The sequence below is a fragment of the Echinops telfairi genome, unplaced genomic scaffold, assembly GCF_000313985.2.
Source record: "Echinops telfairi isolate 266 unplaced genomic scaffold, ASM31398v2 ScPeMD7_7419;HRSCAF=8457, whole genome shotgun sequence".
In the NCBI taxonomy this organism is placed as follows: domain Eukaryota; kingdom Metazoa; phylum Chordata; class Mammalia; order Afrosoricida; family Tenrecidae; genus Echinops; species Echinops telfairi.
Window position 1 is genome coordinate 994,636 of NW_022111319.1, and position 17,451 is coordinate 1,012,086.

Consider the following 17,451-nt stretch of genomic DNA (forward strand, 5'->3'; position numbering starts at 1 on the left):
CATGATTCTCACCTTCCCAACACAATCGCTGAAGACAAAGTAGGTGCATAAGCAAATGTGGTGAAGAAAGCTGATGAGGCCCCGCTATCAAAAGATACAGTGTCTAGGGTCTTAAAGACTTGAATGTAAACAAGTGGCCATCTAGCTCAGAAGCAACAAAGCACACATGGAAGAAGCACACCAGCCTGTACGATCACAAGCTGTTGAAGGGGTCAGGTATCAGGCATCAAAGAACATAAAATCATATAATTGTGAATGTGGGGGAGTGCGGAGTGGGGACCCAAAGCCTATCTGTAGGCAACTGGACATCTCCTTACAGAAGGGTTGTGGGGAGGAGATGAGCCAGTCAGGGTGCAGTGTAGCAACTATGAAACATACAGCTTTCCTGTAGTTCCTAAAAGCTTCCTACCCCTACCCCCCACCCACCCCCACTATCATGATCCCAATTCTACCTTACAAATCTGGCTTGACCAGAGGATATACACTGGTACAGATAGGAACTGGAAACACAGGGAACCCAGGACGTATGATCCCTTCAGGACCATTGGTGAGAGTGGTGATACCAGGAGGGTTGAGGGAGGGTAGGGTGGAAAGGGGGAGCAGATTATAGGTATCTACATATAACCTCCTCCCTGGGTGATGGACAACAGAAAAGTGGGTGCAGGGAGATGTCAGTGTAAGGTATGACAAAATAATAATGTATAAATTATCAAGGGTTCATGAGAGAGGGGGTAGTGGGGAGGGAGGGGGAGAAAATGAGCTGATGCCAAGGGCTTAAGTGGAGAGCAAATGTTTTGAGAATGATGAGGGCAACAAATGTACAAATGTGCTTTACCAATTGATATATGTATGGATTGTGATAAGAGTTGTATGATCCCCCAATAAAATGCTAAAAACAAAACAAAAATAAAAATGTCTACTTATAGTGCATTTGGACTTAATTCCACCAGGTCAGGCTGTTAATCAAGCTTTATATTTAGACGTTCTGAAAAGATAGTGTCACAGTGTGCAACAAAAAGACCTGATTTGTGGCAGACAGAAGGGATTTTCCACTATGACAATGCACCTGCTCATGTAGCCATCTCAGTGTGCCAGTTTTTAGCAAAACAAAACAAAAAAACAGCATTCTTCTCTTGCCCCATGCACCTTACTTCCCTGACCTTGCTCCTTGCGATTTCTTTTTGTTTCCACGAATGCAGAGGGACATGAAAAGATAGTGATTTGACAACTAGAAGAGGTGAAGGAAAAAACCAAGGAGGTGCTGTCAGCCATCCAAACAAATGAGTTTGAAAAATGTTTCCAAAAATGGAATCGCAGATTTGACAAATGTATGAAGTGTAATGGAGAGTACTTTGATGGTGATAAGGTTGTTTTGTAAAAAAAATGAAATACATAGCTTTGAAAAAATACCATTTTTGGGGGTGTAGCCCTTGTATATACCTACATGGAGAATATGTTGAGAAGTAATAGTATCATATTTTGATATTTTCATTTAGTAAAAGTATATTATTTTGTAGCAATACTTATTTTTCTCATATTTTTAATAATATCATTGAGCTTCTTTTGCCTCCATTTGAAAGCAGGCTTGGTTTTTTAACTGATCAGATTACAGAAATAATCATGGCAGACACCTTTGTTCATCCTTCCAGTAAGCCTTTTGATCTGGTTATCCCTGTTGCCAGCATCTCCACCTGGGTGGTCTTTTTCTTCATCCCACCTCATGGAAAAGATAATTTGAAGGGCTACAGGAAGTTACTTACTTTGAAGTTTTTCTCAACAGTATAGATCTCATGAATCAGATCCTCCATGCAGATGATGCCATAGTTACCAAGAGATCATGCAATCAAAGTGTTATCTGTCAGGGCCAATATGCTTCTTACTTATTTTGCCATTGTTTGTTCATTCACTGACTTCAGTTTTGAGTACTCCCATGCAATGTATGGTTCCATAATCCTGAGCATGTTAGTTGAAGCCTTGTTAAGTTTAACAAAGGTGCCATTGAGAATCTGGTGAAGGTAAAGAAGCTTTAACAGTTTTCAAACCTTTGGGCTTACAACATTGATACTTCTGATCCTGATAACAAACAACAGCTTGAGTTCTTCAGGTACATAGATGTTGGCAGTTTTTCTTGACATCCTAGCCATTCGAATATCAGTTCTGTACATCTGCCTATATTCCTTGTGATGGTGTTTAGCTTTCTCATAGATAGGCTTCCTCCTTGCCTTTTGAAACAGTTTTTGGGCAAACTTTCTCGGGCCCTTGATCTTTAGTTCTGTGAAATTCCTTCGTTTTTCTTAAGGTTTTGTGGAATAGCACATACATTCTTTTTCTTCTCTGCGACACCCTCCGTGGTTCCAGATTGCTTAAAAAAAAATAAACTGTCATTGAGAATTAAAATCCATTTTAATCAAAATTTATCATAATTCCTTGTCAATGCAGCCTATGGCATCCTTGTTTCTTGACCTTATTTAATTTGTATATTATCACTCAAATTAAAAAAATTATGTAACTGGTATCTAAAGCCCATTGAAATTATGATTGTGAAATTGTCTTATGTTAAAAACCAGCAAACTAATATTATGTGCTGCTTTAACTCAGAAAGGCTAATAACTATTAAAAGGTTAATGTATATTTTTGGGGAATTATTTTTTTTTTAGAAATTATATAAAAAAGAAGTTCAACCTCCTTTTACACCTGCTTCTGGAAAACCAGATGATACTTTTTGTTTTGATCCCGAATTTACAGCAAAAACACCTAAAGGTAATGCATATATAAGTGTATAATCAGAGCTTCTATTCTTTTAGTTTTTTTTAAGTAACCTCTTTTTAGGTTAAAAGAATATGTTAAATTTGCATAGAGGATTTATTTGCTTTTTATGGAAATATATATCTTATATACATTTCTTGTATACCTATCGGGTAGCAGCTTTTAATGAGCACATTTTTGATGATAGCAAGCACTAAGGCAAAAGGTGGCAGTGTTATTTTCCTTTTTAATAGGTCTTTTGACATGCTTATGCTTTAGAGGGTAGGAGGTTTTATGAGATATATGAAGGAGGTATACAAAATCATGGGAAAATGGAATTAAAAATATAATAGAATCTTTTCACAAACTGTTTGAAGCCCTATCATATAATTCTGACTGTTAATATCAATGTTTTTTAAACATAATTCCAGATGTGTTATATATATATATATATACTATAGGATATAATGGAACTATCAGAAGATGTTATTTAAATAAAAATATAATTTATTAAACAGGATTATAGTATGTACTTATCTTCATGTCATTTCTAGAAGGATTAAAATTATATGGAATTATCTCTAGGTGCTATAATAGAGACATTTCACTTTACTAGTCTATCATCTGTGTTTTCCACCATGTATTTTCATTTCTTTTTTCCCCTATTTTTATTCACTTTCTGGTGATGAGAAATTGGAGTTACAATGTAGAATGTAATTCACTTTACTCATGCATTCATTCAACAAATATTAAATGCCTAATCTTTACTAAGGAGTAAGGATTCAGCAGTGTACGGAATAGGTAAAATTTTCTAGACAAATGAATGTCCGTAGTAGCAAGGAAAAAAACCACAAATCAGATATATATATTGTGTTAGATAGTGGCATTTAATATTTTCCTTGCTATTGAAAGAAATTCTGACATTTTACACATAAAAATTATATGCAGTTCTAAAAATTGTAATTATTTGAACCCTAGATTCTCCTGGATTGCCAGCCAGTGCTAATGCTCATCAGCTCTTTAAAGGATTCAGCTTTGTTGCAACTTCCATAGCAGAAGAATATAAAATTACTCCCATCACAAGTGAAAATGCACTACCAGTTGTTCAGGTAAACCCACTTAATCCAGACTACTTAGTTTTGGGATATATCAGTTTGGAGATAATTTTGTCTCTGATTAAAAATTTAATTTAAACACTAAATTGTTTATAATGATTAAAAGTGATTTTTAACTTCATAGTTTAGCCCTGGGTATAATTATAAATATGACTGTGATTTGGAAATAAAGTATTAATATTTAATTATATGTTTTTATGTTCTTTTGGCATGAAAATGTAATTACAATGCATAAACCAACTGTTTTATGGCATTCCTTTGAGGATTCAGAGAGCGTAGAATTTAAGTGTGTGTGTACCTAATCCTAAATTCTAGGCTCTATGAACATCCAAAAAAGTAAACCAAACTCACTCCCGTAGAGTCAATTCTGACTCATAATGACCCTTTAGGACAGGGTAGAATTTCCCCTGTGGGTTTCCAAGATTATAACTCTTTACAGGGGTAGAAAGCCTCATATTTCTAATATACATTAATGTTTTAAGATTTATAATGAACATAGATTTATGAGAGTTGAAAACTAATGGAAAATATCTCATTCTTCTTAATATTTTACTTAATCTCCCCCCAAAACTTGGAAAGCTGTTATTATTGAAGAATTTGGAGGAAGAGTTTCATATTATAATAAAAATGCTAAAGTTGAATGTTGTAAATAAGTGCCATGGAGCAAGTGTGCCACCAACTGGAGCATGGAGGGTTGGGACCCCTTCAGAAGGGTCAGCCTGGGTGGGGTGGACAGTTCCTCCCAGTGAAAACAGAAAGACAAGTGCTACGTGGAGGCCTCGTGCGGTAGAAGGGTGACAGTAGTAACACGGGAGAATGAGATTCAAACAACTCAAAGGCATTGAACAGCATAACACACAGCCAAGAGCTGAACCTTGGGCCAGGCACTGCAGCCCAGGGTACGTGGCTTAAGTATGGGGCAGTGACAAGCCAGACCTGGAACCTGTTCCCAGAGATCTACCTTTTCAGGCTGGAGCACAACCTGGATGAAATAAAGTAAGGAAAACCACAGGGACACAGCTTCCATACCAGCTCGCAGGAAGATGCCCCAGAGAGAAAAGTACACCACGTGGTAGTAAGTGGTTGCGCAACCTTGTCCAGGCTGTGCCTGTGCTACTCAGGTCCTGCGGCTGGCCAAATAGTAGAATTGCTGGAAGTGGGGTTGGCACTCTCTGTCTGTGCACTCCATGCTCTCGTCTTCATCTGACAGGGTGATGGTGATCATTTGGGCTGTGAACTCCTCATCTTGATACCGGGTATCTGTCTCCAACATGACCTGGGACTTGAAGAAGCAGTGGTGCATGATCTCCTCATGGTCCTCGGCGACCCTGCTGAGCCTCTGCTTGGGATCTGAGAGCAGCCCCGAGAGCATGGGAGGAGCATGCTCCTCCATGAGGATGAGCTCAAAGAGCTTCTCATGGTCCTGGTTGCAGAAGGGCAGGCAGCTACACACCATCTCATACATGACCATGCCCAGCCCCTCATCAGTCCCCGGCATGCCCATAGTCATTATCTTCCAGCCAGGGGGCCAGGTACTCTGGTGTGCCACAGAAGGTCTTCACAGTGGCTCTGTCCTTGATGCTTTCCTTGCACAGCCCCAAGTCTGTGATCTTGATGTACCCATCCTTGACAAGCACGAGGTTCTCCAGCTTGAGGTAACTGTAGACCACATTCTTCTCTGAGTTCAGGTAGTCTAGGGCTGAGACAATCTCTGAGTCATAGAAATGGCCCAGTTGCGTTAGTCTGGGTTGACTAGAGAAACAAATTCATAGACACTCATATTATGTAAGCCATCATTCTGCTCCACCTCCTAGGGCAGGGTCTCCTCACCTGGCTGTTGTTCACAGCTGCTATCCAAAACCTCGGGCCTGTGTCTAGCACCAGCGAGCCAGGCAGAGCCAGGCCTTGGCTCCTGGAGCCTGCTGCTCTGCATTCGTCGCCCTGGGCAGGGCCTGTCTGGGCTGGAGGTTGTGGGGGCGGCCTCTAGCAGCTTGGTCCTCAGTACTTTACTTTTTAAAAACAGATAAATGGAAGTGCTGCACAATTTGGTGAAGTATATGAAGTGAAAGAAGATATTGGTGTTGGCTCCTATTCTGTTTGCAAGCGATGCATACATACAGCTAACAACATGGAATATGCCGTGAAGGTACTTTCTGGGTCTAGCTTCTTGTTTGTTTCTTATATGTAATTGAAATTACAGGTTAACTGAAATGCATTTTCAACAGAACATGTAAAAACAGAAGATATATAAAATGTTGAGGAAGAACTGTAAGGCTTAATATTTTTATCTTCAATTTATTTTCATAGCATTAATATGGAGAGTGTATTTGGTGAGTGCTTTGGCTCTAGAATAGTTTTTATTTCAATATAGTATTTAAGATAGATTAATTTTGATAATTATATTTATATTCATGTTGTCATTGTGTGGTCTGAGTTAAGTGAAATGTGATAAAATGCTGTTTTTCTGTTTTCTGTTAATATTATTTACAAAAAAATTTTAATGTTAAAATTACTTGAAACATCATTTGTTTAGTTTTAAATATTTATTTTTAAATACACATATAGCCAAATGGAAGATACTTCATTTTTAGAAAAGGTAAATAAATTGTTTTCTTTTATTTTTACTTAGATCATTGACAAAAGTAAGAGAGACCCCTCAGAAGAAATTGAAATTTTGATGCGCTATGGACAACACCCAAACATTATCACTTTAAAGGATGTAGGTATTTTAAAATCTAGATATTAACTAGCTAAATTAATGAAGTTAGGACCTGGCACTTTATTTTGCAGATTTAAATTTTTTTATATCTGTAGTATATTTAGTTCCATTCTGTTAATATAGAAGATACAAGAGATTAGGAATTTGCCAAATTCTGGAAGATTTCACTTGACTGTACAGCCATTAGGACGTCTGGTAGCATAGGGGTTACTTATTCGGCTGCTAGCCAAAAGGGCAGCAGTTTAAAAGCATGAGCCACTCCACAAGAGAAAGATGAGGCTTTATAATCCCATAAAAATTACAGTCTTGTAAGCCCACAAGAGTTACCCTATCCCATAGGATAGCTATGAGTCGGCAATGACTCGATGATAGTGAATTTGACTTTTTGCATACAGCTATTAGCAAGAGCATTATGGATGCTTTGATGGGACATAGTATTAGTCTTTAAATTTGTGGGAGGACATCAAGACATCATTCATGAAAAAAGCAAAAGGTCAGGGAGAAGATGAGCACCTCCCATCTTGATCTATCAACACTATGCCCAAGTGTCCCACCTCATCTTGTTCAGTGCGAGTGACTGGCTCCACAGCAAATATCTAAGTAACGAAGAAAACTTGAAACTATTTGTGAAGTGCAGTTATCCAAATGGCCATGGACACAATTATAAAGATTGATCTGGTTCCAGGAATGGTTATGAATTTGACCTCAAAGTAAAAAGAGGAAGCAATTTTGAAGCCCCTTGTCCATAACAATCTGGATCAAAATGTCCCATACATTGCTGATGTTGTGAGCACAACAGAAAATGTAGCTGTGCATATGTGGGAAAACCTCCAGAAATTTCTTCCTTAGGAGTAAAAGTAAAAGTGGGTGAAAATTGACAATAATATTATGGTTTATAAAGGAGAACAGCTCTTAGGAATTAGTCTAAAAATATGAATTAGTTTCCATATTTGAAATTTACCTTTGTCCCCTTGGGATTTTAAGATGATCACAGAACGGTTGTTCCATTACATTGTGTTATGATTATCTGATGTACTTAAATTATTGTAAATTTAAATATATCTTTTACCAAATTTTGTAATGTATCTTGAATATAATTTAGTCTTTTGTTCTTAAAGTTCCTACAAGTTGACCTTTTTTCTAAAGTTTTATTGACACATAATCCACATGTCATATGATTAATGACTTAAATATATTTAAGAGTTATACAGTTATCACTACAATAAATTTTAGAATATTTTCTTTTTAAAAAGCAAAGGTTATTAGAAAGACAGGAAAGAATCGAAGTGTAGATATCAGAAGAGATCTTCAAACTTGCTCTTAATCATAGAGTAGCTAAAGAAAATGGAAGAAAAGTCAAAGAGCTGAATAGAAAATTTAAAAGTGCAATTTGAGAGAACAAAATAAAATATTATAATGAAGTGTGAAAAGACTTAAAACTCAGAAAGGAAGAACATGCTCAGCATATCTTAAATTGAAAAAACTCAAGAAAAGTTCAAGCCTTGAGTTGCAATATTGAACAATGCTATGGGCAAAATATTAAACAATGCAAGAAGCACCAAAACAAAATGGAAAGAATACACAAAGTCAGTGTGCTTAAAGGAACCATTTAAGGAGGTAGCATATGAGAAAGAACCAATGGTACTTACGGAAGAAATTCAGGCTGAACTGAAAGCATTAGCCATAAACAAAGCTCTAGGAAATGATGGACTACCAATTGAAATATTTCAACAAGATGATAAAGTACTGGAACCATTTACTCGCTTGTGACAAAAAATTTGGAACATAGCTACTCGGCCAACTGACTGGACGAAATCCATATTTGTACCCATTCCAAAGGAAGGTGACCCAACAGAATGCTCAAATGAAAGATTGTCATCTGCAAGTAAATTTGCTGAAGATCATCCAACAATGGTAGCAGAAGTACATTGACATAAAGCTGCCAGATGTTCAGGCTGAAGTCAGAAGAGTGTGTGGAACACGGAATGTTATTGTTGATGTCAAATGGATCTTGGCTGAAAGCAGGGAATACCAGAAAGATGTTTATGTTTTATTCAAGAAGCAAAGGTATTTATGTGTACTATAACAAACTATGGGTAACCTTGAGAAGAAGAGGAATCCCAGAGCAGTTTATTGTGCTCATGAAGTACTTTTACATGGATCAAGAGGCAGTTGTGCAAACACAAGGAAGTAGTGCATGCTTTAAAATCAGGAAAGGTTTGTGACAGGGTTGTATCCTCTCACCATACTTATTTAATCTGCATGCTGAGCACATCATGAGAGAAGGTGGATCATATAGTGAATGCAGTAGCAGTATTGGAGAAAGGCTTATTAAAACCTGTGATATGCTGATAACACAACCTTGCTTGTACATAGTGAGGAGGACTTGAAGCACTTGCTGAGCAAATTCAAGGATTGTAGCTTTCAGTATGGATTACTACTCCATGTAAAGAAAATGAAAATCCTCACAACTGGTCCAATAGCTAACATCATGATAAATGGAGAAAAGATTGAAATTGTCAAGGTTTTTGTCTTGCTTGGATCCACAAACAATGCTCATGGAAGCATCAGTCAAGAGATTCAAAGATGGGTAAATCTGCTGCATTGGGTAAATCTGCTGCATAAGACTTCTTTAGAGTATTGAGAATCAGAGCGGTAACTTTGAGGATTAAGATGTGCCTGACTCATGCCAAGGTATTTTCAGTTAACTCATACGCATGTGAAAGTTGGACATTGAATGAGGAAGACTGAAGAAGAACTGATGTGTTTGTAGTGCTGAAGAAGAATATTAAAAGTATTATGGACTGATAAAAGAACAAACAAATCTATCTTTGAAAAAGTATAGAAAGCTTCTTAGAGGCAAGGATGGCCAGACTTCATCTTGTGTACTTTGGACATATTGTCAGGAGAGAGCAGTCACTGGAGAAAGTTATCATGCTTGGTAAAGTATAGGGGCTTCAAAAAAGTGGAATGCACTCAACAATATGGATTGACATAGTAGCTGCAACAGTACGCTCAAGTATAAGAACAATTGTGAGGGTGGTACAGGACAGGGCAGTGTTGTATTCTGTTGTACATACGGTTGCTATGAGTAGGCACCGATTGGATAACACCTAAGAACAACATAAAATAATTTTGCTAAATGTTACTGAATTGAATATTGTCTTTGAATATTAGAAAATATTAATTTCCCATTAGAGAAAGCAAACAGAACTAATAGTGATTAATGTGATCAATTTGTTTCAGTTAAAATTAAATACTTTTATATATATAATATATATAGCTACTTCTCTTCCCTAGTAAGTGCTAGCCTCTTCATAGTAGTAAGTATATTATTTTTATATTAATGTACTCCTGAGTACGCTTACTACTATAAAGAAGTTTACGCTTAGTAGGGAAGAGAAGTAGCTGTATATGAGATAAATATAATTGATAGGCACCAATCCAGAAATTAACACCACTGCATTTAAATTGATTCTCTTAGTGACCCTATAGAATTGAGTAGAACTACCCGATAGGGTTTCCAAGACTATCATTCTTTATGAAAGCTTACTGCTATATGTATATCCTGTTGAGCTCCTGGTGGGTTTATCCTTTTGTTTTGCACCAAGGTTACTATACCATCAGCGTTACTTTGAAAGGTACAAAGTTATATATATATATATATATATATATTTGGTGAGTTGTAACCTACATCAAAAGTTAGTAAAATTATTTTGGTGTGTTGTCTGAATTAGTGTACTCAATTGTATCTCTCTGGGTTCTATTATCCATTGCAATGCCTACACAGAACTCACAGGCAAAATTCATGATTAAAGGGTTTATTAAGGAAGTTAACAAGTTGTAATGCCAGTGAGACGATTGTAATGCTCAAGGTTGAGTTATCAGTACATCTTACAAAGTTCTGTGAAGTGTGCTAGTAAATGCCCAAAGGGCATACTACTTTTCTATAACTCTCAACCTGAAGGCATTTAAACTTAAGCTACGTGGGTCAGCAAACCCAACTCCAAGATTTAAGTGGCCAGAGCCACCTCACTCCAGTAAGCTGAATCCTGAAGGCACTCGGCTCCACATCCATGGGTCAGCAAGTCCAACTTCCCCAATTAAGTTCCCAGAGCTACCCCGCTCTGCATGTCAGCCTCTTGCACAAAAGCACTCATCTTTACTTGGTCTATGGATTGGGAAGTCCACCACTCATTGCTCTGCTCTGCTACTGCTTCTGTTGCTGCTCTCTGCAGGTATAGCTGTCTTCTAGATACAGGAGGTTCCTGTATAGGGATATCAGGTCCAGAGGATGCACTCTACTCCTGGCTCTTGTTAGTAATGAGCTCCTGCCCCCTGCTTCTCATTTTATACACAGTAGAATAGAAATGATACTCAGGGAATTCGTTTGTAATTACCCACAGGTTAATCCTATCAGTATCTTTCCCTCACTTTCTTACCAGATCCATGCAAAGAAAGGTTGTTTGGTGGGAGTTAGGGACTTCGGCTAGAAGATTCATCCTAAATAATTCACTATTCCTCCTATATGTTTAACATGGTTTCAAAGGACTGTGTAGGAGTTTGTTTAGCTAATGCAGTCTTCAGTACAGTGTATTCTACATTAACAGTAAAGGATTTATTTTTTTACACTAAAGGTTCATTAAGAAAGCATAGTAAGTATTATTTAAGTGTATTAGAATTGTAAATAGTAACATTGAAATATATGTTTTCTTTTAGGTCTATGATGATGGTAGATATGCTTACCTTGTTACGGATTTGATGAAAGGAGGAGAGCTACTTGACCGCATTCTCAAACAAAAATGCTTCTCAGAACGGGAGGCTAGTGAAGTACTGTATGTAATAACTAAAACGGTTGACTATCTTCATTGTCAAGGAGTAAGTTGTAGTTATATTCTTCCCTAACCTTGACTTTGAACTTATTAAACATAATCAAATGTAAAAATGAAACCTAGAATTATATCATGGGCACATCATGAGTATCATTCAAATTGCTCTCTCCTTACCATTTACAGCTTTGGCAGTAAGATGACTATATCTTGGCCCTTGCTTACCTGCTTCCAAAATACAGTATGATGTTTGAATTAAAAACATATAAAGTATTAATATAATCTGTGCAGGAGAGGGTAGGCTAGTTATTTCCACCCTGTCTCTTCATAAAGAAGGTTAATTATTTGGGTTATATAAAAGTCCGTTTATATTTATATATTTATATAAATCAATGAAGGGACAAAATGGAAAATAATTTTAGAGTTCTTAACAGTTACAATAGTTGATTTTATACCCACTTAATAAGAAATATACACATAAGAATTAGTATAATAAATAATTCTACAAGGATCCTTCTTGTAATTTAAAAAAACAGACAATAGACATCTACACCGCCCTGTACAAAATGCCTGAGACAGGATCAGGAAAAGAATCTGACAGCGATGAATCAGTACTAGAGCTTGAGAAACAGGATTTCATGCAGGCAACCACACAACAAGTCCAGCTGGTGGCAGCAGCTGAAATTGATGAGGAATCAGTGAGTGAAGCAAAGACAGTTGGAGTGAAAAGAAGGCAAGCAAGGCTATATCCAAACTAGGTCTTCGATAAGTCACAGGGTTTACTAGAATCACTATCCAGAAATCAAAGAATATCCTCTTTGTCATCAGAAAGCCAGATAGCCATAAGAGCCCCACTTCAGATACCTACATAGTTTTGGGGGAAACCAAGATTGAGGATTTTTCTCAGTATGCACTGCTAGCAGCTGCTGAGAAATTCAAAGCTAAAGGTGAAGTTGGCTGCAGCCTTTAAGAAAACAAACTCCAACTTTATAAAAGGAGAGTCAAGAGGAAGAGGTTGATGAATCAGGTGTGGAAGTTAAGGACCTATAGCATTGGTCATGTCATAAGCAAAGCTATAAAGTATAAAGAACAAAGGCAGTCCAAGCCCTGCCTTATGATACTGTAATTCTGTAACAGCATTAACAGTGTAACCATCTGAAAACAAAGACCTTTTTTGTTTTGGTTTTTCAAAAGACTAACTGCAGTTTGGTTTGAAATTTGTACTGTTTCTTTCATTAATGAAGTTATGGCTTCTTGTTGGATGAACGCTTGGGTGCTTGGTCTCTTCCCTACAAAGAACATGAAGGTTCCATAAGCAAGAACACATATTTATTGCCCGTCAGACCTCAGCTTCAGTTGAAAAAAATTATTGCACAAATACCTCTCTTAAAACTTGAGCCTTTTTCTTTTTTTTTTTTTTCAGTTTTAACAAACCACATTTCTTTTTTTATTTGTTTGTTTGTTTTGTTTTTAAACATTTTATTAGGGGCTCATACAATTGTTATCGCAATCCATACACACATCAATTGTGTAAAGAGCATTTGTATATCATTCTCAAAACATTTTCTCTCCACTTAAACCCCCGACATTAAGTCCTCATTTTTCCCCTCCCTCCCCGCTTCCCCCCTCCCTCATGAGCCCTTGATAGTTTATAAATTGGTATTTTGTCATATCTTGCCCTGTCCGACGTCTCCCTTCACCCACTTTTCGGTTGTCTGTCCCCCAGGGAGGAGGTCACATATAGTTCCTTGCAATCGGCAACCCCCTTCCCTACCCATCCTCCCTTTACCCTCCCTGTTTCGCCACCCACACCACTGGTCCTGTAGGGCTCATCCGCCCTGGATTCCCTGTATTTTCAGCTCCTATCTGTACCAGTGTACATCCTCTGGTCTAGCCAGACCTGCAAGGCCGAATTCGAGTCATGGTAGTGGGAGCAGGGAGGAAACATTTAGGAACTAGAGGAAAGTTGTATTTCTCATCGTTGTTACATCGCACCCTGACTGGCTCGTCTCCTCCCCGAGACCCCTTTTCATCTCTTGTGAGAAGTTAGTGATCTAAGCAATCTATTATGTCCTTGTCTTCAAATACTATAATGTTACTGTAAAATTACTCGTTTCTAGTTTCTGCTCCACATAATTAACTCTAGCAAATCCTAATTCTTTTTTTCTTTAACAATCAGCCCCTCCTCGGAACTAGATTCTTTCTGAATACATATTCAGAGACTCATCAGGCCTCTGAAAAGCAGTTCATGCACATTGGTTATGTCTTGATGTGTGAGGGTTTGGTGCAGTGTCTGAGAAGATAATGTCTCTGTAGGAAAGAAGAGTACACATGGAAAAAGCTACTTCATCAATGGGAGGATTTTGTCTACTGTATACATTGCAGGTGCTCTGCTCTTAGCCACGTACTGTACACGTACAGCAGAGTATGAAGCCATTAAGACATCAACCTAATCAGGCAACAGCTTGTTGAAAGATGACTATTTACCAAAGTAAAGAATATAAAATGAGATGATATCCTTTCCTAAACATGGGTTTTGTTTGTTTTGTTTGTTTTGCTTTGTTACCTATTCATGAGAAGAGTAAAGTTTCTAAGTAAAAAAAAAACCCCACTCAATTGTATATATGGTATAATAGATTATATTTTCAATATTTTGAAATATAAATTATTATATAATACAGTCAGAATGATTTCATTATACTTTAATTCATTTGACTGTCTTTATCAGCTCTCTCTTATATAAAAGACAAGGCTTTCTTAGAATCGAACTTATAAGTTCTTACATCAGTTAAAAAAATGGATGGTAGGTATTTAGTGAGTAGTTGAGCATGTCAGTCATGAAAAGGTATTACAGATTGAAAGATGAGTAAAACTTTTTCCTCAACATAAAAATACCTCTCAGTGTAGTAAACTGCTGATTAAAAGTAATACTGTATTAAATGAAGAAGACAATAATGATAAGAAAATTATCACATAGAACATACCATATTGTTTGTTGGGTTCTAATATTTTTATTTAGTTATTTTATATTAATTTTTTTGTTTCTCTGCTAGAACTTATTCTTACCATGGTTTTTATGCAGACAAGACATGTTTTACTTAAAGATAGTTAAAACAGCCACTTTAAAATCCTTGATTATTATGAATCACAACATGTGATTCATCTCAGAGTTGGACTTGGTTTTCTTTTTCCATGAGACTATATTCGGTTCTTTGTAAGTCAGATATTTTAATATTGTATTGTGCACATTATGAATATTAAGTTGTGAAGATTTTTTTATTATGTTCCTGTACTCTAGTGTGTATTATTATTTCCTTTGTTTTCGTGGATTATTTTCTTGGCTCGGCTTAAGCGACAAACTCTGTTTCTTGAGCAGGAGTTCTAGTTTCTGTTTATTCCATTTATGTGTATACAAGCTGCTTTGAACCTCCTACACATCCATAGTGCAGTAATCAGCGCCAATACTTTACTAGTCCTTCAAGCCAGAAAGAGTGGTTTTTGGTTTTGTTTTTTGTCTGCATGTGTCCTCCCACTGAAATATATCATTGGAACTATATTTAACCCCAAGCTAAAAGTTACAACTGTGGGCACTTAACCCTGTTGTTTTCTATGTCTATTCATACGAAATATATTCTCCTCACCAGAATCTGTCCACGTCTGGCTTCTGTTTCCTCTTTACTATATTTACTATTAGGGATAACAGCTGGTGTATAGTCTATCGTATCCAGACCAAAAACCATATTCACTGCCATCAAGTCGAAACCGATTTATAGCAACCCTATAGGATGGGGTAGACTGCCCTTGTGAGCCTCTAAGACTATAACTGTTTAGAGGAGTAGAAAGCTTTATCATATCCAGAAGTGGAACTGAAATTTGGATTTTGATATTTTGAGATGGGAAGTAGTTAACAAAACAGGTGACGTGTAGAAACTGGAGTATATACCTTATATAGATAATTTTCTGTGTATACAAGGTATCAATCCCAGATTTTCCTTCCCCGAGAACAGTGGTTTTCAACCTTCCTAATACTGTGACCCTTTAATCCAGTTCCTCATGTTGTGATGACCCACAACCATAAAATTATTTTCGTTTCTACTTTATAACTATTTTGCTACTATTGTGAATCTTAATGTAAATATCTGATATGCAGGATGTATTTTCATTGTTACAAATTGAACATAATTAAAGCATAGTGATTAATCAATTGCAAAATATTTATTTCTAGTGACAAATAAATGAAATTTTGTCTTGAAGCATGGTGTAGCAGGGGTAACAGTCTTCACACCAGGTATTCATGTATGGGCGTATCTGCATGTGGGTAGACCCACCTGGAGATGGATAGAGGAAAGGTGTCTCAGTTCCTAAGACCATCAGAAATGTGTTATCCGATGGTCTTAGGTGACCCCTGTGAAAGGGTCATTGGACCCCCAAAGGGGCCATGACCCACAGGTTGAGAGCCGTTGCCCTAGAAGTATGTTAAATGTTTCATTTCATAGATATGAAATTGCCTATACAAGCCTAATCCTTTTTTCCCTTTATTTTTAAGGTTGTTCATCGTGATCTTAAACCTAGTAATATCTTGTATATGGATGAATCAGCCAGTGCAGACTCAATAAAGATCTGTGATTTTGGATTTGCAAAACAACTTCGAGGAGAAAATGGACTTCTTTTAACTCCATGTTACACTGCAAACTTTGTAGCACCTGAGGTATTCTTTAAACCTTGAGTACTTGCATTTCATCCTTCTCCTTTGAATGTGTGTGGTATAATATAAGCTAGAGAGATAAAGGATGAATTACTTTTTCCTTTCTTAACTAGAAATCGTTTTGAAAAATAATTTGATTTGCATATACTTCACATATGTACAATTGAATTCAATCATATTAAGAACATTTGTGCAATCATCATGGCAATCAATTTCAGGACATTTTCTTGTCGTATTCATTATTGTTACCACCCCACTGTCCCCATCCTCTGTTGCCATAGTCCTAGGCAATTGTCAATCCAATTACTGCCTCTATAGATCTACCTAGCCTGGATGTCATGTACAGAATATCATGCAAAACACAAACAGAAAGCAAACAAACAAAAGGCAAGAAGAACGAGTAGAAAATACATAGGAAAGCCTCAATCAAAAAGAAAGTAGAAAATATTAAAAACTAAAACAACTTTAACGTGGGTCAGCAATAAAACCCAAAATTCACTGCCATCGAGTCAGTGTCAACTCATAGCGATCTTATAGGACGGGTAGAACTGCCCCTGTGAGCATCCAAGAATGTAACTATACACTGGAGTAGAAGGCACTGACTTCCAAGAAGCATGTATTCTTCTGGGTAGACTAGAGAAACAAATCCAGAGACACTCATATATATGTAAGAGAGACCTTTATATCAAAGAGTAATTGTATATTAAGAAAACATCCCAGCCCAGTCCAGATCTAGTCCATAAGTCTGATAATAGCCCATATGTCCGATACCAGTCTGTAAATTCCTCTTCAGACTCACACAACACATCCAATGACGCTGAGTGCAGGAAGATCACAGGCCAGTGGGTGGAAAGCCTTGTGGACCAGTGGCAGTGGAAGCATCTCAGCACTGGTGCGGGTCTCCATGTGTCTCCTCCAGCACCAAGGGCTCTCTCTGCTATCAGTATAGCTCCATATGGCTTGTCAACAGGAATGACATGCAGGGAGATGAAGCAGAGAGTGTGTTGCCAGCCTCCAGGGAGGAAGACAGGAATTCCCAGAATCCTCAGGAGAAGGCCATGCTCACACAGAGGCTTCATTGACTATAACCTGATTGACAGGCTAGATTCCACCCTTTGCAAGTTGACAGGAGATTGTGCCACAGAGAAGCTGGTGGGTTTGAACTACACACCTTTCAATGAGCAGTTTGTGCATAGCCACGGACTCACCAGGGCTCCAGATGTGTAAAAGGGACATCAAATTAGAAGATATTTCATTTTAACCTAACTACATCTGCCATAATTGACTTTATAACATAATTGACTTTATAATGCTGATACCATTCTCTCCTTCACATTT

The 17,451-nt window shown here is 37.2% G+C and overlaps 1 protein-coding gene across 1 annotated transcript in view; it reads left to right on the plus strand.

The window, feature by feature from the left end:
- Nucleotides 1–17,451, plus strand: part of RPS6KA6 (ribosomal protein S6 kinase A6) — a 198,090-nt gene that overhangs the window by 124,382 nt on the left and 56,257 nt on the right. Inside the window, exons 12-17 of the mRNA XM_004714129.2 lie at nucleotides 2,658–2,760; nucleotides 3,724–3,854; nucleotides 5,884–6,006; nucleotides 6,490–6,579; nucleotides 11,299–11,457; nucleotides 15,955–16,116. Of these exons, the coding sequence (XP_004714186.2) occupies nucleotides 2,658–2,760; nucleotides 3,724–3,854; nucleotides 5,884–6,006; nucleotides 6,490–6,579; nucleotides 11,299–11,457; nucleotides 15,955–16,116 (768 nt within the window). The remainder of the gene's footprint in view (nucleotides 1–2,657; nucleotides 2,761–3,723; nucleotides 3,855–5,883; nucleotides 6,007–6,489; nucleotides 6,580–11,298; nucleotides 11,458–15,954; nucleotides 16,117–17,451) is intronic.